Here is a 27040-nt window from a genome sequence, read left to right as displayed (position 1 = left end):
AATGTCTCTGGGCCCGAACAAATGCTTCCTGGAGGCAAATTGCCCCAGGCTGAGAACCATTAAGATATGGTACCTCCCAAGGCTGTTGTGAGGAGTAAATGAAGTAACAATAATAACGTTTTGTAGAGTTTGGCATGTAATAAAAACTGGATATTCAATTATTATCATAAGAATGTATGATAGACAAATTTTACAAAAATATATTTAATATAACTGTTGCCATGTTTTATATTTTCAATCTTGTGCCAAATCACTTCACGTGCACACACAGACTCGTGGTATTGCTAATCCTAGATCACGCTTGTCTTGTGACACCCTTCACCTTTTCCTTTGCTCACATTTTATTTCCAGCCATTGCTGTGGTGATCAGCTGCACACAGTGTAACCAACCTCAGCTGTACGGTGCAACTCTGACTTCTGTCCTAGGGATTCATTCACTTCATGGGGGCAACCCTCAGCCACTGTGGGGTAGGAAAGGCTGATAAACACTCCCTCTGACATTCATCAAGCAGACAACTTTGTGGTGCATTTTGTGGCTTTACAGAGGGCACTCGTGTGACCAGGCGTCAGATGCCACAGTGGTGATCAGCTTGATAACAACAAAACAAACAAGCAAGCAGAATAAAAACAAAGACACTGAAATAGAGAACAAGGGGACAGTGACCAGAGGGGAGAGGGAAGGGAATTTAAGGGGAAAAAAGGGGAGGGATTTGGAGGAACAAATAGGAAGGACACAGGGACGAGAACTAAGGGGGGTGGAAATGGGAGGGAGGTGGGGAGCATGGGGGGGGGGCTGGGATGGGAGAAATAGACAAAAAACTGTACTTGAAAAATAACTAAATAAAATTAAAAAAATAAAAATAAAATATATTTTTGAAAAGAAATAAAAAAAGAAAAAGAAAAAAAGACATAAAAAAATAATGCATCATTGGGTTTGCTTCATTCTTCCCTGTTATTGTCTTCCCAGTCTCTCTCTACTATTCCTTGCAAACACTTCCCAAAATTATCTACTTGCATCCAAGCCCTTACCTCACGTTCTATTTTGGAGGGAACTGAGGCTAGCATTGTTCAATAAGAATACAGCTCTCACTCACTGAAAACATATTTCATGTCTGCTGTGGTCCCAAGCATTGGTATCTGAATTTTATCAATGAGGAAAAATACAATTAAAAAATTAAACTCATTCTGCAAGTCAACTATAAAATCAGCTTTTTTGTTATTCAGTCCAGCAGCTGTAGCTCAAATGTTTTAATGATTTTTATTAGGGACGCTCCACAAATAATGACAATCTACGATACAGACATGTTCAGATCAGCTAATTTGTTCAGTATCCATGGTTCCTACTTGTACATAATTAATTCCCCAGGCACAGGTGTAGATGGTGGAACATCTGTGAAATGAGTGCATCAATGGTGTTGTCTTCTTTGGACCTTATTTCAACAATACTTGCCGAATTAATTTTGAACAGCCTCACTTTTAAACTTTTTACTTTGAAGTATATTACATTTACAGAACTTTGCAAGACTAGAGCAAAGAACCTTTCATTAAGATTCAGCAGTTATAATTTTGACATATTTGCTTCACTATTTTCTGTCTTTATATGTATATATTTTTCTAACCCAGTTACAAAGAAGTTGTAGACACCGTGGCCTTGGACCCCCTAATATGTTAGTACACATTTGTTAGGAAAAAGGTCTTCCCATTTTCCTATAAAATCCCAATACAATCACAAAATTTAACGTGAATTAAGCACTATTGTCTAATCTACATTCCATAGTTTAATTTTAACAGTTGTCCTCAAATGCCCCTTAAAATAATTTTTTTTTTGTTATCTAGAGTACAGCTAGGTCAGAATAATTCATTGCATTTGGTTGTCATGCGTCTTTACTCTTCTTTAATCTGTAACATGAACAGTCTTGTTCTTCCATTTTTTTAAAACAAAAAATGTGAGAAATACAGTGTTAAAATGTCCAGAGAAAGAAAATCCCCATCATGCACTGGATGTTAACTGCTTAACCACTGCCATGGAACTCTTTTCAAACATCTTGCCCACCTCCTGGTCTGCAGTGAATGCTCTAGAGGTCAAGTAACTCCTTCTGGAGAACTGACCTTGCAAGCATTGAATATTGTGTGCTGTCCAGGTATTTCTGTTTATCTACATGGACCCCCTTTGTTCTCCAGAATGGATTTAAGTTTCCTTACAGAGGTGCAAAATAAAACAAGAGGAAAATGGTTACAATGGAGAGATTCTCTGTTTTCTAGTTCCTCCCTAGTTCTCTAGCCATCAGGGTCGCACTTTCCTCACCCGGGCATTCTCTTTCCCTGGGGAAGTCCAGCTGCCTCAAGTGGGAAGCCCCACCCCAATGAGCACAGGGTGGATTTTTTTTTTAAATTTTATTTAGTTATTTTTCAAGTACAGTTTTTTGCACAGGGTGGATTTTGACTCTGCTTAGCCCTAAGTACTTTTAGCTTGGGGCACCTTCTTCAGTATATTTTTGTAAATATTAAAAATTTTATCTCACAACTCAGGTGGTATAAAAATGAGTATGTTTTAGCTCTTTGTCTGATATAATACCTTCACTTAGCATAATACCTTCTAGGTCCATCCATGTTGTGACAAATGACAAGATTTCATTCTTTTTTATTGATGCTAAATTCCATTGTATATCTATACCACATGTTCTTTATCCATTCATAGAAACAGAGACCAAAGGGATGGTTACCAGAGGGGAGGGTGCAGGGGATGGGTGAAAAAGATGAAGGGAAATACAGTCAGCAATATTGTGATAAGTTTGCACAGTGACAGATAATCACTAGAATTACTGGAGTGATAACATGGTAAGGCATAAAAATGTCCAATCGCTATACTGTGCATCTAAAACTAATATAACTCATATAATGTTGCATACCAATTATGCTTAAATGTAAAAAATTAATTCACTAGCCTCAATAAAAAATTTAAATGAACATATTAATATTATATATTAGTTTGCTTTTATTGAAAATTTTTTTTATCTTCTGATTTTAAAAGAAATTAAAACATTTTCAAGCACCCCCAAAAGTACTGTGAGCCTTGGGCATTGTGCCCACTGGGCCTTATGCACAAGGCAGTCCTGCTCCCGCCCCATACGCATGTCCCTAATTGAGTGATGTGATATGCTAGCATACCAGGGGCTGCAGAGGGAAGGTCAGGGATGGTTCTGCATTCCCAGGCCCCACGGAAGTGTGCAAAACGTGTGTGAGGATGAACCCCAGGCCCAAGGTCAATAGCCGAGGGTACATGTGGGTCTCCAGGTCAGATTTCCTTTAAGGTACTGCCTTCTGTGTTAGTTACCAGTATGTCCACTAATTTAATCACAGAACCTGTTAGAATAGTACATGCACCTCTCCTAGGGACAGGTACAATATGGGTGGAGGGTGGCACTGCCTAAACTCATACTGGGAGCAGAAATATTTCCTTCATTATCAAGGCTCCTCCTCCTTCCCTGCGTGTTAGTATGTCTCCCATTACTGTGTGAAGTTGTCTTTGGATTCCAGCTCTGCCTTGGAGCCTACCAGAATAACAAATGAAGTCTCCATCTCTACTCACTGCATTGTCTACTCAGAGCATTGTCTACTCACTTTGTTACTCCAAGGAAGGTCTCCAACTTTATAACTTAGTAAGTATTCTATTAAAGCTTTTAATTTTCTCTGTCTGGAGGTTGAGATGGAGAGATATGGTTCATTAGCAACTATAATGTAAAAGAGCATTACCTGGAGTCTGTAACATACTGGCCTAAGATTTACGAACTTCAGACCTATTTACATAAATATGAGGAAGTGGAAAATGTAAGCCTCTAAGTGTCCCTTGGACTCAGCTCCCAGTAACTCCCTTACTGAACTCATGCCTAAAATCGTTCTGCCCCAACATGCTCTATTGTCAGATTTGATGGTCAATCAGGTCTTCCCAAATGGAGTTACAGTAGCTGAGATTTTTTTTACCATGATCAAATTCAAATAGGATAAGATTCCAAGTAACCGAGTCTAATCTTGTTTTAGCCTAACACTATGGTAATATTCACTGGACGAAGAGCAAGTCTGTAGGACACAGTGGAGCTTAGTCACTGACGGCGATTTCCCTGGGGCTGAGAGAGGGGAGCAGGGAGCGCAGTTCTGACAGTGCCAGGGCTGCTCTGCTCTAAGTCGTTTCCTATATTTCGATTCGACATACACTTCTGTTTGAAAACTAGATTTTATCCTCAAAAAAGGTTTGAAAGCCACCATGTAGGCTTCTCTCTTACTTTAGGAAAAGAAACTACCTAAAAATCCTATGCAAAGTTGAAAGATTTAGAATGGCAGTATTCCATCCACCCGCACTCAGGTAGCGCACGATGACAGCAATAGCCTTGGACTCTAAGAGAATCAGCGCTAGCCCTGCAGTGACGAGCTATGTGAACTTTAGCAAGTAACACAGCCTCTTAGTTATTCTATAAATTGAGGATCATAAAACTTAATGCACAACGAGTGTGGCAATCGGGAAGTGGGACGATGTACATGGCAAAGCAGCCTGTTCAGAGGGCAGATCCGGTGCAGGTGACCATTTCTCTGCTCCCTACCCTACTGAGGGAAACCTCCAGGTCCTCTCCCTGCTCAAGGAATTGCTTTCCTACCCTGGGGTTCAAAACCCATTTTCTCTTATTTGAGCTCCAGCAAAGAGAAAAGACGTTGGATATCATTCTGAACCGTGAGTCCTTATATATTAGAGAAAATGATTTTATTTATTTGGTTACTTGTTTATTTTCTGTTTCTTCCATATAGTTCCACCATGAGGACTTGAAAGTTATGTGTTTGCTACTTTATCCCCAGAACGAATCAGGGCCCAGCACTTGGCAAAGAACCTACTGGATGATTGAAGATGCTTGAAGACCATGAGAAAATTCCCCTTCGTTTTTCATTCTCTGCTTTCTATTATCCTATCATTTCATACTTTTACATAAAGAAATGTCATTTCAAATCTTTATTCATCTTTTCCAAATGACTCAGCAACTTTGGCAATTAGGAAAGCAGCATACAAAATCGCTATTCTGATACTTTGTAATACACAGACATAAACTTGAATCTTACTTACTAAGTGAAACTTCCTCACTGCTTAGAGCCTAGGCCCTGGACAAATACACTTAATAAACAAAGCAGTATATTATAACCATAGTTCCAAGAAAATGCAAATGAAATTTCAAGCAGAATGGCAGGTGGCTAAAGGTAATGTCTAAATAATTGTGGCTTGTGGTATATGCTACATGCTTACAGAATTTCTAGGCAATAAAGGGCCTTGATAAATCTTTCAAGAAGGAACAGAGTATGAATAATTTGCAAGAGTGCTACATAATACTTTTGGTTTTATTATAAAACAATGAAAAAAGTTAAGAATTGTATTAGTCATTCCAGAGTACTGCTGACAAAGTGTTTTCAAATAGAATGAGGCAGAGATAAGGAGTAAAGACATTCCTTTTTGTGGAGGCGGTAGGGGGTACTTCAAGGGGAGTTTATGTTAAGACTGGTGGAAAGAATAAATATAAGATAGAAAAGTATAAAAAGAAAAGAGAAAATGGATTTTTTAAAATTGGAAACTGAAAATGGCATCTAAGTTACTGAGGATTTTCTGTTCAATTGTGTATGGAGCATGATGAATAGATGCTCATTTAAAAGTGCACTAAGAAAACTCTGGCCAGTGTGGCTCAGTTGGTTGGAGTGTTGTCTCATAGACCGAAAGTTTGTGGTTTTGATCCCCTGTCAGGGCATATATCCAGGTCGTGGGTTCAGTCCTGAGGTCTGTCTGTCTGTCTGTCTGCCTGTCTCCCTCTCTCTCTCTTTCTCCCACTCTCTCCAAAAAAGCAATGAAAATGTTCTCAAGTAAGAATTAGTGAAAATAGTCAGGTAAATAAGTGTTAAGACCAGAGAGTATCACACTTGTACCTTTCAGAAAGAACACGAAGAAGACTTAGTTTTTGCCCTGGCTGGTGTAGCTCAGTGGATTGAGCACGGGCCTGTGAAGCAAAGGGTCGCCGGTTCAAGTCCCAGTCAGGGCATATGCCTGGGTTGCAGGCCAGGTCCCCAATAGTGGACACAGGAGAGGCAACCACACATTGATGTTTCTCTCCCACTCTTTCTCCTTCCTGCCCCCTCTCTCTAAAAATAAATAAAATATTTTTTTTAAAAAAAGAAGACTTAGTTTGTGATAAAGGAGTTTCAGTCCTGACATGTAATCCTCTGACTCCTTGGATGCTCTGCTGAGAGCCTGCTTTGTTTTCCTCTGAAATTCTGTGATTCCGCATATGATCTAGTACATCTATGATACAGAACCTTATTAAGGCAACACTAATATGGTAGGATTACCCGTCAACAAGGCTGTTTCTCCCGCTAGAACATACACTTTTTGAGTGCAGAGTCTTTACTTGAGTGTTACCTATTCCCCCAAGTCCTGGTGCACCCTCGTCCTGGCCACAGAAGGCACTGAAGCAATGTTTGTGTTTGTTGTTGAATAGTCCCCTTCTCTCCCTTTTAAAAATAATTCAGATTGAATTCTTAGCACTCCTGTTCAAATAGGGCATGATGTTTTAGTATATTTAGGTAAGATTCAGTTATTTCTAAAAACATTCATTCAAAGATCTCAAAAAATCCAACCCTTTACAACTTAACTGGCAATAGTTTTATAATAGGGTTCCACATGAGACTATTAAGTGTATTAAGTGTACTGAGTTCTTTGACTATTCTTCACGGAGTCAACTGGTGATTCTGGCCATCTAAAACAAACACATCTCCCGAAGGGTGGATATTTAGTACAGCTGTAGTATGCTGCCTGGGAATTTTTTAAAAACTGCGATGAATGTAATTTTTCCAAGGTGAAAAAAGAAGCATTCATAGGAGTTCAAGAAGCTGTTGTAATGAATCAAGAGAGTTTTTGACTTCTGCTGAAATGTTAGTTTATTCCTTGGTAAGTCCCTGACTTTCCCTGTCAGTGAGTTTGGACGTCTTGATTTCATTCTCCATTTACCAACAGATGCTGCGTTTCAAGCTGGAACAAAGGTTTCTTTTTGGAAGAGTGGCATTGAATGGTGGCTTTTACACGGCTCCCTCGTTCTCTGTGCATATGTTCCTCCTTTCTCCCACCTCCTTGGTTGTCACTGAACCTGTATCTCCCCTCTCCATTCTTTCTAACCTTGTTTTCTCTTCAAACACATCTTATGCACTTCCCCCAATGTCTTTCCTTTTTCCATTTTTCTCTTCACTTCCCATCTATAGTCACCATCTGCTCTACTTCACAGTCTGCTTTTGTGTTTACTCCTTTGCTACTGAACCCTCTGTATTTATTGTTCCTCTTCTACCCTCAGCTGGCCATTATCATTTTTCAAAATCTGTAGTGAAATGAGCATGTCAGCGTGTGTGTATTGAAGGAAAAGCAGAGAAAATATTTCAATTTCTTATTTTCAATTCCCCTTTCAATAATTTGAAACACCAGCTGTTAGGAAAGATGCTTCCACCAACGATAACGTTCCCAGGCTTTATTCCACCTCTTTAAAAAATGGCATTTTTTTTTTCAGTTAGTGGAAAGAAGCTAGAGACGGTTCAGAGCGGACATCAGGGCACTTAGTAAATGGGACATAGAAAGAGTCTATAATTTATGCTCTCGGAGATGAGTCACCAGCAAGAAAGACAAGAGGATGAACTGAGTAGGACCTGGTGAGGCTCAGAGGAGATGAATCATCACATTTCTCTTACCAACCTGGAACCAATGAGTTTACAAAACCCTATGACCAAGAAAACCCCGTGTGCCATGGTGAAACACATTAATGCCTGTGCATACACATTATAAACAAAGAGTTGGTTTCCATCTCATTATTTTATTTTGTCAAAATAACCCGAACATGTATACATAAATTATTGATTTGTTATAAGAACGTGTCACATAAAAGTCCCTGAGACATAATCAAGAATGACTTGAAATGTATTCGATGCAATTATTCACTGCACTAAACACCAAGGACTTGGCTCCCTTCCCTGATATCTAAAGTATGCGACACTAAATCAGAATCTCCCTCTCTGGTGCCTGCTTTTCCGGCAATTTACTGCTGTGCAGTAAGTCATTTACAGGCTGCAAGGAAGGCACATTAGAAGGTGAATTGGTTCTCAGAGCCTTAGGGTACCAGTTAGTAGAACGATAGCAACTGGAACTGTTGGTCCCAAGAAAAGACCTTGTATAACCCCCTCATTTTGCAGTTCAAGTGACTGAGGCTCAAAGCAGTTGTGACTTGCACAAGCATGGCTGCTTCTGCCACTACTGCTGCAACCCTAGGTGAGTCCTACAATGGGTGTGGACCTCAGCTCCTTCTTCTGTAAAACGGGACTGGTGATACCACAGTTAACATCTGCCAGGTGCTTACTACATGCCAGACACTGTACAGAGTACTTTAAGTGTGTCTTCTCTAATTCTCCCAATGCCTGTATAAATCATATATGATTACCTGCAACTAGCGATGAATATCAAAACACAGAAAGCTTAAATAATTTGCCCAATATAAGACAATTAAGAAATCTTGCAGGACTGGTCTCTTGCCGGGATATCTGCCTCTAAAAATTTTAAATTACAATCTCTAAATCCCTCCTAAGAAACCCCCACCATATAGGTTCTCAAATTCCTTATACCTCTAAAAGTCTAGAACTGAGTTGACAAACTATGACTCAGGCCAAATCCAGGCACTGAATTTGTTTATGTGTTGTCACTGGCTGATTCTGTACTACAACAGCTTAGGTGAGTAGTGGCAGCAGAGACTGTATGGCCTGCAAGATCTGACATATTTACTTTCTGGCCTAGAGCCTTGAAAATGTAGAGCATTCTGTAACTGTACAGCACTTTACGATGTATGCAGCTCCCTGGTGCACATCATTGCATTTAATCCTTGTTTTGTAGGGGCATTCATGTATTATAAAGGAGGAAGCTTAAAACTCAGAGTTTAATTAGGCCGTGCCTAATAAGGCCACAGGGGCAGAGAGTGTGACAGAACCCCATATCCAGGTTCTGACTCCAAATTGCAATCTCTTTCCATGAGGCCACGCTGTCTCCTGTAAATTACTGCCAGGGAAGGACTTGGAAACTGGAAGCACCTGTGAGTACTGAAAGCCAGTCAGATTGTCTTCCTGATGCAAATACCATTCCAGGGGCACTCATGCAATTAGAGTCATCAAGTGCTAAAAATATTAAACTTGTAATAAGTGTAAAGAAAAGCTTATATGTTAAAGGAAGGACACGACAACCCTAGAAGACATTTTGAAATCTATATGATGCATTTATATGCATTTTGTATCAATGTTTGTGAAAATTTAACCTGCTCAATTAGGAATATGAAAAATATGTGGTTAGTTTTAAACAGACAATACTAAGGAGAACATTAATAAAGTAATAGTTACTTATTTAACTATGTAACTTAACCAAAACCAAACAATTTTTTTTTGCTTGGAATTCTATTTCACTTCCGAGTCTTAAAATCAAGCTAAAATTCTGGGCAGATTACATCAAATCTCAATTCAAAAGCAGTTTGTGAGATGATTGTGCTTTTCATAGTCAATGACATAAGAAAATCTGAAAACCTGCTGAGGGGGAAATGAAAGCGTGTTAGGCTGTCACGTGTGGCACAAGTGCCGGAGCCAGTTCATACTGCCACACAGAGTTGTTTGCAACATGTCATTGTCATGTACTGTCATCACAGATTTAATACCCTTATTTACTGCTTTTTAATTTCTTTGACACAGGATAGAAATAATCTTACAAGATTCAGTTCTTTCTCTTATAATCTTTTTCTTAAAAATTCCTGATAATTTTAAAATTTATTTGACAAAACCATTTTTTTTGAACAAAGTGTAGGTGTGTCCATAGTCTGCAAATTCAAATTCAACCTAAATTGCAATGATGACTTTTGAAATAATAGGCTTAGCTTTAAGGACTCATTTGAGATACATGATAGGAGGCCCTGTTTATGTGGGATATATTTTATAACATACCTTAAAATTTCATTTTAACATGTAAATAGATATGAACACACCCTGAGATCATTATAGGGAAAGAAGGAAAAATAAATAAATCTCTTCCTTACGGACTGAGTGACCACCTTTACCTATTTTGTTTCCTGAAATGCTCACAATGAGCTCTGAAGTATTTTCCTCCCCCATTTCACAGATAAGGGAACTGAAGCTCAGGGTCATTACTAATTTGCCTGAAGTCACACTGCTGGAATTCAAATCTAAGCCAGATTACCTTCAAAACCCAAACTCTCTTTCACTGCCCCAGGTAGATTCTCAATAAAACTAAGATCATTGGCCAATATCTCATAAATACTCATTTTAAGGATAGAATTTTTCCTGTTTCTTTATTGGCTGGCTGATACTTTATCATTGTAATTCTGTCCCTGCTATAGTATTTTAATAAGGACATTTTATTCACAGACTTTAATTCTTCCTTTTAAGGATAAAGAGAATTGGAGCACTTTCTGGATTTTAATGAGCTTTTAGTGAGTCTACAACAAATGCAGAAATAAAACTATGATTCAGCTAATTGTAGTAGTCAAATGCAAAATTACTATTTGCAGCAGAACCCTGTGTGAACCTAATTAATCTTGGACCCTACCCACAATAATTAGTCATGGAGAATCTTTATTATAATAAATCAAAAAGAAATATAAACTATTATTTCAGGCTGTAAATCAACTGGCTTTCTAATAATTCATTTATGATCTATATCACTAAGAAAGTCACTTTAAACAAATAGGTTCTGTCAGTTAATGTACCAAAGTTCACTGATTACTTATTGGCAGTGGTAGACTTTAAGAGCTTCAAAGAGAGGGACATTGCCTTACATATTTTTGTCTTTCCTGTGGCACCCCAAGTCCAGTTGTTTGGCACAGAGTAGGCACACAGTAACACCTATTGAACATGCTGCTCAAACCGCTGTTAAAGTCAATGCATCTATTTTCAAATGGTCCCAGGTACAGTCTCAAGAGCATTGGAAATGTGCAGCTCTGTGTTCTACTATGCAAACAAGGAGGGAAACCTGCTGGCCCCAGGAAGAATTGCAGGTTTAACCTCTAACCAAAGACAAAGGAACATCACAGACACTAATTTAGTTCTATTCCCTAGCAACTAAACATTTAACAACAAACTGACAGATAGAAACAAACACTGCTATTAACAGACACAGTGATGATTCCATAATACAGTACAATCTCTTTCATTGTTCTGCAGACAAGTAATGCCAGCATCCCTAGAGGATATTCCAGTTTAAATTTCATGTCCAGTAGACACAAAATAAGTAATTTTGTGGAAAGTGGCACTGTGGCTTCCTATTTTATCTATAAACAGAGTCTGTGTTTCTGGCAAGAGGGGAGAAGTTTGCTTCTGATTAATTTTCACATCTGTAATTTTAATATGTGTTTTTAAAAATCCAGGTTATAGAAAAAATAGACAAGAAATTAGTTAGGGTATGATTATTCACATCGTAAAGGGAGTCTCCATGAGGTTTCATTAAATACTGAACTACCCCTAGGGCAGTGGATTCAGGGTGTGATTGAAAAGCAGCTTCTCAGGAATACATTTGTGCAGAGAGATACACATACACTCATCTTAACTCTTCTCCAGGGACAATCCAGCATCTTGTTTCCATTGATGGAGCAGGCGAACCAATATTATGGCCAATGGATTCTTGGAGGACCTCCTCACCTTTGTTAGCAGCTGAGAAGGAGAAAGAACCTCTTGCGGCCACAGTCCCATTCATAGCAAGGCTCTTTCTAAAACTAGGGGTTTGCTGCCCATGGGCCCAATGAAATGTGAAAGGAGGAACAGTGTGTATGACATTGTACTCAGCACAGGCCACAAATATGACTTGTGGCAGATGAGGAAATTCAGACCAACTGACTCAATGGCTTCTTGTAGTCAAGTAATTTCTTCATCTCTACACTGGTTAGTTATAATGACGGGAAGGGCCCCCTTCACTCCTGAAGAGGGAGCCCAACTGCTAGTTGCCCAAACAATATTAAGAACGGAACTGGATCTTACCCGCCCAGTCTCTGTGCTGAATTAAATTGGCAAATCACCTTTAATCCCGTTAGTAAAACTTAGTTTCATGATTTGTCATTCAAGGCGATGCACGGCAGAGGATCTAAACGCTGATGACTTGACCCCCCTGGGTGTAACCCAGCGTATGGCTTCACCGCTCAAACCAGCGAGCCAAGTTGCGTATGCTCTGGGGTCGGTCCAAGGCCCTCTGCACAGCCTGGCAGGCCCGGCACCAAGGCTCGTCCCAGAAAGAGGTGATGTGCACGGCATAGCTCCGGCGCCAAATGAAGTAACGACGGTAGACTGCTGGATTCCGGTCGAGGAAGAGCAGGTAGGCAGCTAGGGAAGAGGCATTAGGGAAGTCGTCCACATGGATGAAGGCACCTCGGGGCACGAAGCGCTCGTAATTGGCACGGTTGGGGCCCAGCACCACTGGTACGGTCCCAGCTAGGAACGCGTTGCGCCAGAGCTTCTCAGTGATATAATCCTGATGCTGCGAGTTCTCGAAGGCCAGATAAAACTTGTAGCGGGCCACGGTGTGCAAAAGGCCAATGTCAGGCACCGGCCTCCGGTTCCCGCCCTTGCCAAACACGTCCACCGACACGTGCTGCCTCAGCTGGTGGTAGTAGCGAACCCGGGCCTGGCGCTCATCCCAGTTACTCACCACCCAGGCCACCAGCCCCCGTTTCCGAGCCAGCGGGGGTACCAGGCCTTGTGGCTGGTCGCTGGGATGGGTCCTGGGGTAGAGATAGCCATAAGGCACAAAGACATCTGAGTCGGCCCGGTAGGAGAGTGTCCAGTTGAACAGGTTACCTGCCAGGCTTCGTAACCCCGGGGAGTGGGAGGGCGACTCAAAGTTCATCCACACCCAGCGCTGTCCCGGAGGCCTGGGGCCCGAGGCGGTCAGGGCTTTGGAGATCTCCGCGTCCAACACCCGCAGCTCCAGCTCCTCTGCTGAGCGCACCCAGACGCCCCAGGGCGGAGGCCAGTCCAGGGGTTCCTTCACAAGGTCTCGGTGGTGAAAAAGCACAGCCTGAGCTTCTCCAAAAGTGGTACGGTCGGTGAGCAGGCGGCAGCCGCTGATGTTGAAGCGCACCCAGCAGTCGGGGGGCGGCCTTGTGTCCCTACTGCGCCCAGTGAAGGGCTCCCACCACAGCAGCACGCCCACTGGCTGCGGAGGGGCGTCAGAGGTCCAGGGCAGCGGCGGGAGCTGCCCCCAGGAGGCGTAAGCAACCAGGACTGTGCACAGCAGGCCTGCAGCTGCCAGCGCTGAAGTGGACCGCTGCAGACCCCACGCTCCGCGCCGCCGGCAGGCCACCGGGCCCCACGGCGCCCCCATGGAGCGCGCAGACAGAGCAGCCGCCGCTGGCCGCAAGTCCGCAAGCGTGGAGCTGTGGCGGCAGCTCTCATACTGCCACTGTGGTTCTAGCCGTCGTTGCCGCTCGCCGCTGATCCTGGATCCGGAGAGGGCGGTCCCGGAATCCCAAGGCCCGCGGATTCTGCTCCCCTCCCCGCAACTCCCCGCGGGGCGTGCCGCCAGCGCAAGGTGAGCAAGCCCAGCACCCCAGCCAGGCACCGCCTCGTCCTTCCCCTCCATAGCGCCCCCAGACTGACCCGGCTGGCCAAGACCCGGGCGTTTCCTGCTGCGTCTCCGCTCACTCCCCTCCCCCTCCATTGCTCCCGGACTGTCAGCTGCGCCCCATAGGCTCATCACCGGTCACTCCGTATCCCTTCTCAGGGGATCCCAGGCCTTTCTGGGCGAGCCCACCGTTCTAGCCTAGCGCCTGGGCCTGTCCGGAACTCCTTCCCAGATAAGTCCGGGGGCTCAATCGCTGTGGCTGGGGCGCGCGCCTTCGAGTGAATAGGCGCAGGGCACGCGACACCCTCCGAAAGCCGTTGCGGGTGCGAGGCCTGCGGTGCCCAGCTTCCTGGCCGAACGGAAGATCAGAATTCACTTCCTCTCTCACGGCCCTGCAATGGCCAGCGACGCCTGCAGGAGAGAGTGGTCCCAAGAGTCGTCAGTGACCTAGACCTTGTGACCCAGAACTTGTGACCTACCTAGACAGGCCAGTTGTGCAATCATCTTCCCTCCGCACACCACAGAGGTTTTGCATTTCGTGAAACCAAATTTTAAGGTGAATAGTTAAACCCTACTGCCATCAGAACATTCCATTTGTCCACTGTCCCAGCAGAGAATAAGAAAACTTTTTCTGAGCAATGGAAACACGGTTTTTCCTGTCTTCCAGCATAGAACACTTCTGACGGCCTCGGCTTACTGCAGTCTTTGGACTGGGGCTGAGAGGGCTCATTAAAAGTTAAGGCCCTTGAGCCTTTGTCCTCAGGGAGCTTCCTGTCTATTCAGTGAGGAGAATGAATGAACATCACCAGTAATTTTACTAAGCATTTAAGAAACAATTTCGGCATTTAAGATTATGCAAAATACTCTGGACTATAAACTGATAACCAAAAGAAATATTGTAGCACGAAAGTTTAGGATATAAAGGATAAATATCATACTGGCCTCTCCAGGTTTAACAATGAGGAAACAATGGAGACATCTACTTCTAGAGTCACCTGAGGAATTCCTTCCCCTATGGCTTGAATTTGGACTTCTGAGTTTGACTTTTGCTTACTTTATTAAACGTTTATTCAGTGAAATTCTAAATAGGCTGCGGATGGACTGCTGACCTGGAGGCAGTTTCGAGAAAACATTTGAGTAGATCACAGCCGTGCATCAGTGGTGGCGCCCCTGCCCCTGTCAGTGCCATGTCAGTTACAGGATGTTAGGGGAGAAATAGACTTTCTGGGAATGGGGCCAACCTGCCAGAGATGTTTGATGTTACGCATACAGAAAATACACTTGGGGTTGCCATTTGGATTTTTTTGGTGAACTTTTTCATTAAAAATCAAGTCCAGATTGTAAACACTTCTCTAAAAATGGTTCAGGTGGCACTGCCTGCTGGCCTGCAGTCACGGTTTGGGAGCTGGGTGGACAGTGTGAGGTGCTCTGGCTGTACCTATCAGCCCAGTGTTACTCTTCTACATGCTAACACCTTTAAAAATGTTTCTATTTCTTTAAATTTCATAGAATCGTTTTCAAGCTTGTTAAGCAATATATCATTGAAATCAGGAATTTCAGTGATTCTGTTATTTTTTTATTAAAAAGTATAAATGCACAAATAACTTTTTTCAGCCAAATGAAGGAAAGGAATATTAGCCTTTCTTTTTATGCAATTCAAAAATTTACATTTGTGCACGTTTCTCCTTCACTTTAGCTAAGTAGTATGTCATAAATAGAGCCTAACATTTCATCCAGTGCATGATAGGTAGTCATTTGATAAATGTTAACCTGCTTGTTTGGTTCCTCCCCATACACCCAGTTTTCCTTTAAGCCCTTTGGATATTCCAATTAAGCCAACTTTTACCTGCAGAGTGGCTCAGATCTCATGAACATCAATTTCCATTGTGTCCATTTACCTTGGATGGGTGCAAGACCACAAACAGTCCCTACTTTAGTATTACCTTAGTGTGAGGTGTGGGGGAGGGGATAACTGGCAGGAAGGTATGGCTGGATCAGTGGAACCCAGTCATGACTTCTCTACAAACTATAGTCACGCACCACAGAAGGACATTTCTTGGGTTTAATTTGTGCAGGAATACGGGTACAACTTATTAATCACTGTCAGGCAGTAAGAATCAAACAGTAGATAGCACACGAAGAACTATTAGGGCTTCTTCTGAGTCAGGGTCTATTAGCTAAAAGGCTACAAAACTTTGAGAAATAAATTCATTTCCTGCTCGGACCATTACCATTTAACTAAGAGCATTCTTAGCAAAACAGGCTTCACAGGATTTTACATATCCTTTTTCAGGCCCAATCACCCGGAGAGCCCGCCCTTTCCAGCACAGGGCTGCACCACCCTCTGTCATTGTTTCAGGCTTAATTCAGGCAGAGGAGGCAAATAGCCAAGGAATTCTCAGATACTTCTCGAAGACTCAGGGGAGTCAGGCTTTGTCAAAGCCGAGGGGGGAGGGTCCATCACCCCCTTTCCCCATAGCCCCCCAAGTCCTTCCCTGGGCCCTCCACATGATCATGCCTGTCTTAGGTGGTTCCCCCCTTGGGGAATCTTACCTGTCATTGGCTAACTGATCAAGCAATGGAGGCCAGTTATGGAGAAGGAACAGAAGCAGCACTCCTGCCATGGAGATAAGCTTTGTCTCCTTAGTGGCTTATGGTCCAAAGGTCAGTCACTCAGCCTTAGCCATGGGGGGGGGGGGTGACAGCTCCTGAAACCAGGCAGGGCGGTTCCCAACCAACCCCAGTTGTGCCATGGTGCTGGATGTGGGCCCGCTTTCCTCCTGGTGGCTGGTGTGGCTGAGGCAATGCCATACAATACTTTTCATCATTATTTTTGAGGGTACTATTTCTTTTTATTAAACAAGTTTGTTGTAAAATAGTATGCCATGTTACACTGGTAACAGTCTCACCCATCTCATCTTTACCCTGTGTGAGTGCATTGTCTCCCTCCGACTTTCTCTTGTGTTGTTTCGTACAGTAACGTGCTGTACAGGCTTGTAGCCTAGATCAATAGAGAGTGGTAGCTAGGTTTGTGTAAGTACACTTTTACAGTGCTCTCACAAGGACAAAATTGCGTAAGTACACGTTACTCGGAACACATCTCCATTGTCAAGCAGCACAGGACTGTACTGATTAAAGGTCATAGGCATTGATTTATTCACAGGGCAACGGATGGTTAGTGTTTACTTAAGAAGAATGGAGAGGTGGGGGAGGAAAGGCATTAAGGGAAAGGAATAATGCCAGGTGTTCTCATTTATTCCTTTAACCAACTGAGGGAAATAGGATGAAAAAGAAACAGACCGGAAAGAGGGAAGGGATCATGGAAGGCTTTGAGAAAGTGGCTCCGGGAATAATCAAAAACTATCGATATGGGGAGGGAAAGCGCTGAGATGTGTAGTCCTAACAAAAGGGGCAGCACACGCAAAGGCCAAGCAGAGAACTGGGATGGCAGGTTAGGGATTACCAGGGTTTAGTTTGGCTCTGGAGATGCAGTTTTATCCTGAAGGCTGGGGAAACTCTTTTAAAGGTTTTAATAAACCAAGGGAGCAAGATAGAAGTCAGAATTTTTAAAAGCTTATTTGTGAGGGGAGGTGAGTACGTGGAAGGGGAGATGAGGCAGGCTTCAGGTGCGCTGGCCGTGTGTGTGGACACAGGCCCTAGATTAATGAGTGTGTTTGCTGGGGAACGTCATCAAGCTACATGCCTACGCATGTACGTCACTTCAGGAAAACGTCTTAAATAAAAATCATTCTGTCACTAATAAAGGGTGCATTGGGTATTAAGGACCAGGATAAGAGTAGAAATAAGTCCAGTGGGAAAGCTATCGCTGTGATTTAGATATGAAACTGAAAGGGCCTCAACTAAGACAGTGGCTGTGAGAATGGGAAAGAAAAGTAAAGGAGAACAGAGTCGCAGGCACCGGGAAGCCAGTCCCTCCCTCTGGGAAGCCTTCCTGGACACTCTTTTTTTTTTTCATTTTTAATTAACATCTTTTATTTTATTTTTTTAAATTTTATTTAGTTATTTTTCAAGTACAGTTTTTTGTCTATTTTTCCCATCCCAGCCTCCCCCACCCCTTGCTCCCCACCTCCCTCCCATTTCCACCCCCCTTAGTTCTCGTCCCTGTGTACTTCCTATTTGTTCCTCCAAATCCCTCCCCCATTTTCCCCTTAACTTCCCTTCCTCCTCCCCTCTGGTCACTATCCCCTTGTTCTCTATTTCAGTGTCTTTGTTTTTTGTTTTTGTTTTTTTTTCTGCTTGCTTGTTTGTTTTGTTGTTTAGCTTCCTGTTAAAGGTGAGATCATATGGTATTTGTCTTTCAACCCCTGGCTTATTTCACTCAGCATAATGCTTTCCAGTTCCATCCATGGTGTTGCAAAGGGTAGTAGCTCCTTCTTTCTCTCTGCAGCATAGAATTCCATTGTGTATATGTACCACAATTTTTGGATCCATTCATTTACTGATGGGCACCTAGGTTGCTTCCAACTCTTGGCTATTGTAAATTGTGCTGCTATGAACATTGTGGTGCATAGGTTCTTTGATATTGATGTTTTAGGATTCTTACTTCCTGGACACTCTTATCCACACATCCAGGGCAGGCTACATGCCCCTCCTGTGCGGTTCCGTATGTACATCTTTCTGTTTCATTCATAACTCCATCACGTAAACAGATCTAGGCATCTAGTAGTATTCATCATCTCAATGAATATTTGTTTAATTAATGAATGCTTTTAAAAAAATCCTCACTGGCGGATATGTTTATTGATTTTAGAGAGAAACATTGATGTGAGAGAAGAACGATTGGTTGCCTCCCATAAGTGCCCTGACCTGGCATTGAACCTGCATCCTAGGCACGTGCCCTGACCAGGGAACGACCCCTCAACCCTTTGGTGTATGGGACGATGCTCCAACTAAGCCACCCAGCCAGCGAATGAATGGTGTTCATTTATCACTGAAATGACCTGTCAGTATCTGTGTTCCCCACCTAGAATGTGGGTAGTCATCAGGAGGAATTGACTATGTGAATGACCTACTGGGACCTTAAGAAGCCCCTTAAGCTTTCAGTGCAAAATGCTACATTTGTATTAATCAGAACTCTGGTGACAGGCATTACAAACTCCATCGAATTAGGCTGGCTCTCACTGGTCCAACCTGAACCAAGTAGTCACTTGTGGTCGAGGGAAATCAAAAGAGTTTAGGCCCTCTTTTGGAGCTGTGGGGTAGAATTAGCCCCACCTAAATCTCAAGGACCAACAATGGGGGGAGGGTAGTCCCCCAAAGGAACAAATGCTGGTACTTATAGAAGAGGCCAGCAGGCAAAGACAACATAGCCAAATGTAAAGCATTATTATTGTTCTAAAGGAACTCTACATTCCTAGAACTTTATAAGCATTCTATGATTCTTTTTAAATCAGTAACAATAAATATATGATTCCTTGTGTATTTAAAAGGCCTCTTCAACTTCCACAAAATATTAAGACAGGATAGTAAGAAGCTAGGAAAATTCCTGGGCAAGTGGAATGGGGAAACTGAGACAAGGAAATGAAACAAGGCCAAACAATTTAAGCAACTTACCGCCAGCTGTTGAATCACCAAAACCTTATCTCCCCTAACCAAGGACACTTAAAAGCAAATGGTTTATACCTTTTCTCCCCAGCGAAAGAGTACTAACCTTCCTGGCCATAAACCACAGGTGCAGGGGAAGAGAGGGACGGTAGTGCAAACAGAGAGAGAACACCAGAACAGAGCGAGCCAGCCTGGGGAGAAGCAGCAGACTCCCCCTTCAGCTCCTGTTCGCAAAAGAGACAGCACATCTGTGTCCCATTAGAAATTCCCCCACCCCCACAGATTCCCATGTTTCCCCAATATAAACTTGCTTCTGAAAGCTCAGATAAGGCGCACGTGAAGGTTTTTACCTGCCACCTTCTTAGAGTGCTGGCCTCTGATAGTAATAGAAGTACAATTCTAATCCAGTCCCTGTCTCTGCTTTTTGGCTAAATGGTGACAGGCAGCAGGAGACCTGATTTGGTTGCCTTCTGGTTTCAATAATACACAGAAAGAGCTGGCTTTCCGTTGCAAACGTGAAAACCACAAGGTCAGGTATAAAGGAGGGCTTTTGGAACCTGAGGCTTGATAAAGCAGCATAGAAAAGAGCTTCATAAATTGAGGTTTATCAATGTATCCAAGAATGACCCATTCAGTCCCAAAGTGTAACATAGGACACAATTCTCTGGGGGCAAGAACCAGGCCAACTGGGGTTCCTAGAAGTCTAATTCTTTGTTCTTCTCTGGGAAAATAGTTCATTTTAAGCTTGTCCTCAAGCTCCTCACCACAGACAGTTGGTATTTCCTAGGGAAACAGCGGAACACAATCCCAGGGCCTTGGGTCTGCTCCCCAGCTCCGGGCTCTGCTAGCCTAGGCTCCATGAGGCTGGCCTAGTCCTCAAGTGGTTGCTGCTTTTTTTTTAATACTTATATTTATTAGAGAGAGGGGAAGGGAAGGAGAGAGGGAGAGAAACATCAATGTGTGGTTGCCTCTCCTGTGTCCCCTACTGGGGACCTGGCCTGCAACCCAGGCATGTGCCCTGACTGGGAATCAAACCAACGACCCTTTGCTTCCTAGGCCCGTGCTCAATCCACTGAGCTACACCAGCCAGGGCAAGTGGTTGCTTCTTTTGATTGGATCTTAGGTGTCTCTGACTTAATGTTGACCTGCTAAGTATACTTTCAATTTTTTTCTTCAAGAAAGAAAAGAGCAATTCAGAGTCCTCCCAGTATTATGTACTTAAGCAGGAGATGGGGTGCAGCCAGTAACCAGGTGTGGTTAGAAAGTTTAATCCGTACAGAAATAGGTGGAGACTGTTTCCTTTGGCGGGTGAGTATGAAAATGATTGTTAAAAATTAGTAAGACTTGTGTAAGTTCAACAACAATCCACAATTTATTGTTATTGCCCTATTAAACCTTTGACAGAAAAATAAACCTAACACTAACTTATAAGGTCTTTTCTTTTTTTCTAAGTGCAAAAACTTACTTCCCATGAAAAACATTGTTATGAATAGTCAATATGAGAACTTGCTGTTTATTTTAGGGTTTTACTCTTTTGCACAGTTTTTCCTGCACACTTACAGGGCTGAACAGGTAATACAAGAATTTTGGATGTTCGGAAAAATCTACATAGTGAGATTTTGACTAGAGTCAGAAATATTGGTATGATATTTTAAATATATAGAGGATTTGCCTCTGTATTCCTCTTGTTGATCTACTCTTTTTTAAAAATACAGATTATTTTCAGTCACATGTAACAATTATGGAATACAAGACACACAAAAGAAAATTATTTTGATGGTGAAATGAATGTGTTAATATCACACAGTGCAATACCTGGTACATATGAGATGTTTAATAAGTATTTATTAAATAAACAAATACACAAAGAGTGAATAGATACTGCTTATTAATTATACATTTCACAAAGCTCTTATGAAACAATTCAATTTCTGCTCACGAAGATTATGCAAAAGACTTGGGACTATAAAATGATGACTCTGATTAAAAAAAATAGCTCCCAAGTGTAGGATAAAAATGGTAAGTGTCATGCTGGCCTTTCCAAATCCTCCTCAGGTTCACCAGCACTAACTTCTTACCCTCCGCCCAAGTCCACTTTACTTGGGTCCTCAGTCAAGTGAGATGGCACAAATCCCGTGCAATTTCAGGAACTCTGGCTTATCTGATCTGGGCTTGCTATGGCACCCGCCCTGTATCAGTACCTACCTGTGGCCACACTCAGGGCAGCCAGACCCTAACTCAAGGAGGCAGCCGGACTGTCTGTGGATGGAGAAAGGGATCTTGAGTTGGCGGCCTCTCCCCCTGTTCTGACCTACTTCTCACACAGACCCGGAGCACAGTTCACAAAAGGGAATGGAAGGAAGATGCATTTTCCCCAGGAGTCAGGTAACTCTACCTTCATTAGTAAATTCCCCCAAGCAGCTAGTCAGACCACAGCAGTGGTTCTATCATGCTCATCCCTGGGATTCCTCCTCTAAGAGGGGTCTGACGTACTTGAAACATGAAGAAATACTGTTGGATTAGAGTAAACAAAATTAGTGACCTGTACATGATTTTAGGAAAGTGTGGAAACAGAAGAGCAAATTGTTTACTCTTGTTGCTCATATGGCGAGGAAAAACCAACATTCCTGAAGAAGTAGGACAGCCAAATGTTACAGGTCCAGATTAAGCTTATTGTAGCCAAATATACCTCAGCCCAGAAGTCTTACGTGATGCACGAAAGTGAAATCACACTGAAAATGGTGGTTATAATAGGATTATTTTCATCCACTCCACAGTGAGCCTCTGGTCTCTATTTACCCTCAGGAATGTTTAGTGCAGTCCACCAAACATTCAGTCTAGGAAGAGAAAGACAGGTGACTAAACACCGTCCGGTCTGGCTGCATTGCAGAAGCTCCTTCTGTCCTGGCAGCACCACTGGGCTCTGCGAGAAAAGGAAACTTCTTTCTTGAGTGAGCTCACTGTTCAAAGACTTAATTTCCTGGATCAGTTAAGACAATAGGGAAATGACAGCAACTCTTTAAATCAGAGAAATTAGATGTGAATGATAGTGGGAGATACTGCCTGACCCCCCTTTACAGAGGCCACCGTGTGTCCCTCCCACCACCGAATAGCTCTTTTGGCTCTTCAGGCTTCCTTGAAGCTCCCCTGGGCACATTTCCCAGTCCCCAGTGTAAGAAAGAAGCAATGAGGATTCTTGTTAGATTTTGATATGATGACCCTAGGATTTGCTGTGTTCCTTTAAAAAATAAAATACTGCAGTTTTGTCTTTACTTTGATATATTATGACATGACTCTTGTCCTTACCAGCTGGTAGAGCTGTTTCTAAAATGTTTACCAAGAAATACAGGACTGTGAATTGTCCTGTAATGACATTAGAGTCAGACCTTGCTTGAACTTGTAAATCTGCACAAGGAGAACTTCATGCAATAATGTTTGTTGATGCCAGTTATGTGCCAGGCACATGAGGTACAGCTGAACAAACAGGCCAACCTTTCTGCCCTTGTGGGACAGCTGGCTACCATACTCAACCCACCCATGTAAATGATAACTTCAGAGCAAGTCCAGATCAAAAGAATCTGAAGACTGACATGAGAAGCTGTGATGTGTTTGGACTGCACGCTTGTCTCTCGAAGCACCATTTCCTTGATTACCTGATCACTTTGCCCTTTGTCACCTCTGTATTGATCCAGTGTCACTATGAGTGTAGAAAGTTCTTTCAGGTCTCTATGTTGGAATCTTTCTCATCTCCATTTACAATTAGTTTGAGCAAAGTTTGTCAGATTTTCAATGGTAAGGGAAGCAAGTTTCGGTTGCGGGGATGGGGTAGACATGAGACTCTTCACCCCATACTTCCCACTCTCTCTCCTTTAGTTGTAGAGACATGGGATTATAAACCAGAACCAGTGAGCCTGCACACGGGCTCCAAGCAAGCACTATAATTAAGTCGGATAAAACTAAAGGCATTTGTGTTAGTGAGAATTCTTTTGGTTACAATTATAGTGACTTATAGGAGGCAGTTTTAGACAAAAAGTTGGGGTGGGGGAACAAAATTTGCTGCCATTTTAAGTGGCATCATCTATTGTATGGGCACCAGAAAAAAAAAAGAGTTTGTTACTTAACAGGTGTCATTACTATTCACCATGCAAAAGACAGCTGAAAGGTAAAAAAATTAAAACCAAAACTAACTGAGGTATGGTAAGAAATAAAGTATATAAAAGTACCTTCCCTGATTATCTCAAATTAGGGAAGATTTTTTCATAGTGTTTATTATGTTTGTCCCATATATATTATATGACATTTTTTAATACAGAAAAATATAAGAAGAAAATAATGCTTCTCTTCCATCTCTACCTCAAGATAACCACTTTTTATATTTTGGTATATGATGAATACACAGTATATATAATATGCGAAGATCATATTGTAATACTATATGTATTCAACTTTCCTCCTTTAATATAAGCTTTGTTTCATGACTTTAAATACACATCAAAAACATGACTTCATCACAACACACACACAAACCTGCAGTTAACCGACGGCTGGCATTCTCTCTACAAATAGCCTTGTCTTGGACCATGCCCTGTGTAAGGGAAACCACCAGTCAACAAGCTTTGCTCACACACACGGGTTTAGTCAGCATTTTACCTATTACTTATTTTTTAAAAATTTATACCCAATGAATAGAATAGCAATCCCCTCATTCTCCTTTACCTCAGCCCATGGCAACCACCATTGTATTCTTTGCTTCTACAAGTTTGACTATCATATAGGTGGAATCATGTGGTATCTGTGTTCCGGTGACTGGCTTATTTCACTTAGTACAGCACAATGTCCAAGTCCAACCATGTACCTCTGATCTCCTGTCGTGTGTGTGTGTGTGTGTGTGTGTGTGTGTGTGTGTGTGTGTGTGTGTGCGCGCGCTCACAGACAGGCATGTGAATCTGGGGAAACACTGAATCATTCTGGGAACTCAGGGGATTGGTGCTCTTGAAATGGACACCGTTGACTCCTGACTTGATTGCCCTAATTTCATTCAAAGTTCTTCTGGTTTATTCCTTCTGGAGTATAAACCTGCAGATTTCTATCAGAATTAAGGGGAAAACCGTCCGGGTTATGAGAAAATCTGACTGAGGTGTTTCCTATTTGTTTTGTGGGTAGAAGGAGGTAGAAATATTTCTCAAAATGCCAAGTTTAGAAAAATGGAATGCAAAATAAATACCCATCAATAGAGACAAGGTTAAGAAAATTTTGGTACTGTCCTATCAGGATATACTATATATCCTATAAAATCATGATATAGACAAACATATCATACAGGAAAATGGTCATAGTGTATAACTAAGTGAAAAAATGCAGACCATATAATATGTGTAATGTGATCATATTTTATTTTTAAAACTCTCCTCATTTCCCTGACTGGTGTGGTTCAGTGGGTTGGGCGTCATCCCACAAACAAAAATGTCCCCGGTTGAATTCCTGGTCAGGGCACATGCCTGGGTTGTGGGCTGGGTCCCTGGTTTGTGGTATGTGAGGAGCAACCAACTGATGTTTCTCTCCGTCTCCCTCCCTTCCCCTCTTCCTAAAAAGAAATAAATGAAATCTTTAAAATATAAAAATAAAATGAAAACCTCCTCATTATATGATTTCTATCTCTATAAACATTTTAGTTGTAAGACAAAGGGCATGTTTATGAGATAAACCAAGGGAAGGATTTCTTTAAGACTAAAAATTTGTTTTTGCAGAAAACTTGTGTCTCATTTTGTGCAGCTCAATAGTCTTCCCAATCATTTTGGCTTGTTACTTCCTACTTCTAATCTTTTCATCTGTATGGCTCACAGATACTTTGCCAGGAGCGTTTGGCCAAATTAAGAATAGGGGTGCCAGCCCCGTGACACCGAGTTCTCCAGTGTGCTGTTCTGGCACAGACCGAGGAAATTCAAAGGCTACTCGAGCCAGGAGCAACTAAAATAAAGAACGAAAGTGAACAAGTTGCAAACATCATTAGGAGAAAAAAAAGCATTTTTGTTTTATTCCTGAATTTAGAAGAAATATTCTTATTCTCTATCATGAAGTATGAAGATGGCTATTGGTTTAAGATTGCTGTAGATTTTTATCATTTTCATGAAGTGTCCTTGTAATCTGGTTTTCAAAGAGTTTTTATTTTAAAAGTGGTTATTAAATTAAAAATGAAAAAAATGCATGGTATTATATAGTAATTTTTAAAATTGTTCTCTACATTTCGTGTTTAGATCGTTTTAGTTATTCATTATTGTAAGCAATCCTGGCATGAAAAACTGTGTACATGACTCCAGTTAGGAAGATGTGCAATGGGGTGATGAAGAACAGAATTTAACCACAAAAGGAACCAGGGCCCCAGAGCCCCAGAGTGGAATAAGGACAGATACCCAACAAGGAAACAGTGAATGAATCAGTCCTCAGTGGCGCACCCAGCCCAGGCAGCAAGCCTGAGAATGAAAGGGACTGGGTGTGGGTGGAGTGGGGACATCTTGTTTATTGGGCAGGAGTAAAGTCAAGTGAGGAAGGAAGTCCCTGAGCATGTTTGTAAAGTCACACTGGGGGCTCAAGTGCAAACAGGATATCATTTCCAATGGATGAATAATACTTCCCACCCCCTGTGCTTTTTCTGTCATCCTAACATACGTGCAAAAGAAATTGATGGTAAGCATTTTTAGAAGGCTAATATTTTGGATCATTAAGAAAGGATTTACCTCAACTCCAGGTAGTTTTTGGTGTTACAGCCCTTGACTAACTTAAGATGTAGTCTCTCCAGTTTTAACCACTGGCCCAAAGCACTGTTATTGAAATAGCCAATGATGAGAGAGTTCCATAAACACGGTAGTGGCCGGAATTGGCTTCCAGGTAGTATCTCTTCTCGTATGTATTAACTAAATGGAAATTTTTTTTAAATCTGGAGAAGTTTGGACTCTGACTCAAAAGATTATTGGCTGTTTTACAGTGTAAATATTTTTAAGTAGGGAAAGGACATAACCAACCAACAAATCTTTGTTTACCTGACTTGATTTATTACATTGAAACTGAGAAGTAGCCCTAACTGGTATGGCTCAGTGGATTAAGCGTGGGCTGAGCTCCGGAGGGTTGCTGGTTCGATTCCCAGTCAGGGCACATGCCTGGGTTGTGGGACAGGTCTCCAGTGGGGGGCGTGTGAGAGGCAACCACACACTGATGTTTCTCTCCTTCTCTTCCTCTGTCCCTTCCCCTCGCTCTAGAAATAAATTAATTAATCTTAAAAAAAGAATCTTTATATAAAAAAAGAAACGGAGAAGTAAACTTGAGAACTGTAAACCGGAGGAAATTTTAAGATGATCTTAGCCCACAGAGGAAGTAGAATGAACAGTGTGTTATAACCAGAATACTAGGAAAAAACTTTTTAAGGGGTGGTTGTGGTAAGTAAACCACAATGGTTATATATAAAATGAAAAATCAAAATGTCCAAAAATAGATTAGCAAATGTAAAAAATCAGTACAAACATATGAAGATTTTTAATGTAATTATTTAAAGTAAAATTTTAATGAATGGGAAATTATATGATGTATGTTAAAAGGGATAATAAGTAAAGATACTGTAAATGTGGTCTCAAATATGTAAACTAAAAAATGAATAAGAAAAAAGAATGAAAATACCTAAACATGAGATCAGTGCTTGTTTTGGGGAGGTGAATTACAGATGGTTTTTTCCTTTATTTTCCATTTTTTCTATATTACATAGATACTACTTTTGACAACTGAGCGAGGAGAGCAGAATAAGGTTGGATCTTTCCCCTTCTTTTAGTC

General features: G+C 41.9%; 1 protein-coding gene across 1 annotated transcript; it reads right to left on the bottom strand.

Moving 5' to 3' along the window:
* Window positions 1-7821: 7821 nt before the first annotated feature.
* FUT4 (fucosyltransferase 4) lies at window positions 7822-14010 on the bottom strand. The gene has a single exon (XM_037163465.2). It carries the CDS (start codon window positions 13787-13789, stop codon window positions 12230-12232), a length of 1560 nt encoding a protein of 519 aa, XP_037019360.2. The 5' UTR covers window positions 13790-14010; the 3' UTR covers window positions 7822-12229.
* Between the last annotated feature and the right edge of the window lie 13030 nt (window positions 14011-27040).

The sequence above is a fragment of the Artibeus jamaicensis genome, unplaced genomic scaffold (assembly GCF_021234435.1).
Source record: "Artibeus jamaicensis isolate MK-2021 breed Jamaican fruit bat unplaced genomic scaffold, CSHL_Jam_final contig_585, whole genome shotgun sequence".
Taxonomy (NCBI): Eukaryota; Metazoa; Chordata; class Mammalia; order Chiroptera; family Phyllostomidae; genus Artibeus; species Artibeus jamaicensis.
This window is presented reverse-complemented; position numbering and strand designations above follow the sequence as displayed.

Coding starts and splice junctions, on each gene's coding strand:
- FUT4 (XM_037163465.2), bottom strand. CDS start 13,789: ATGAGCCTATGGGGCGCAGCTGACAGTCCGGGAGCAATGGAGGGGGAG.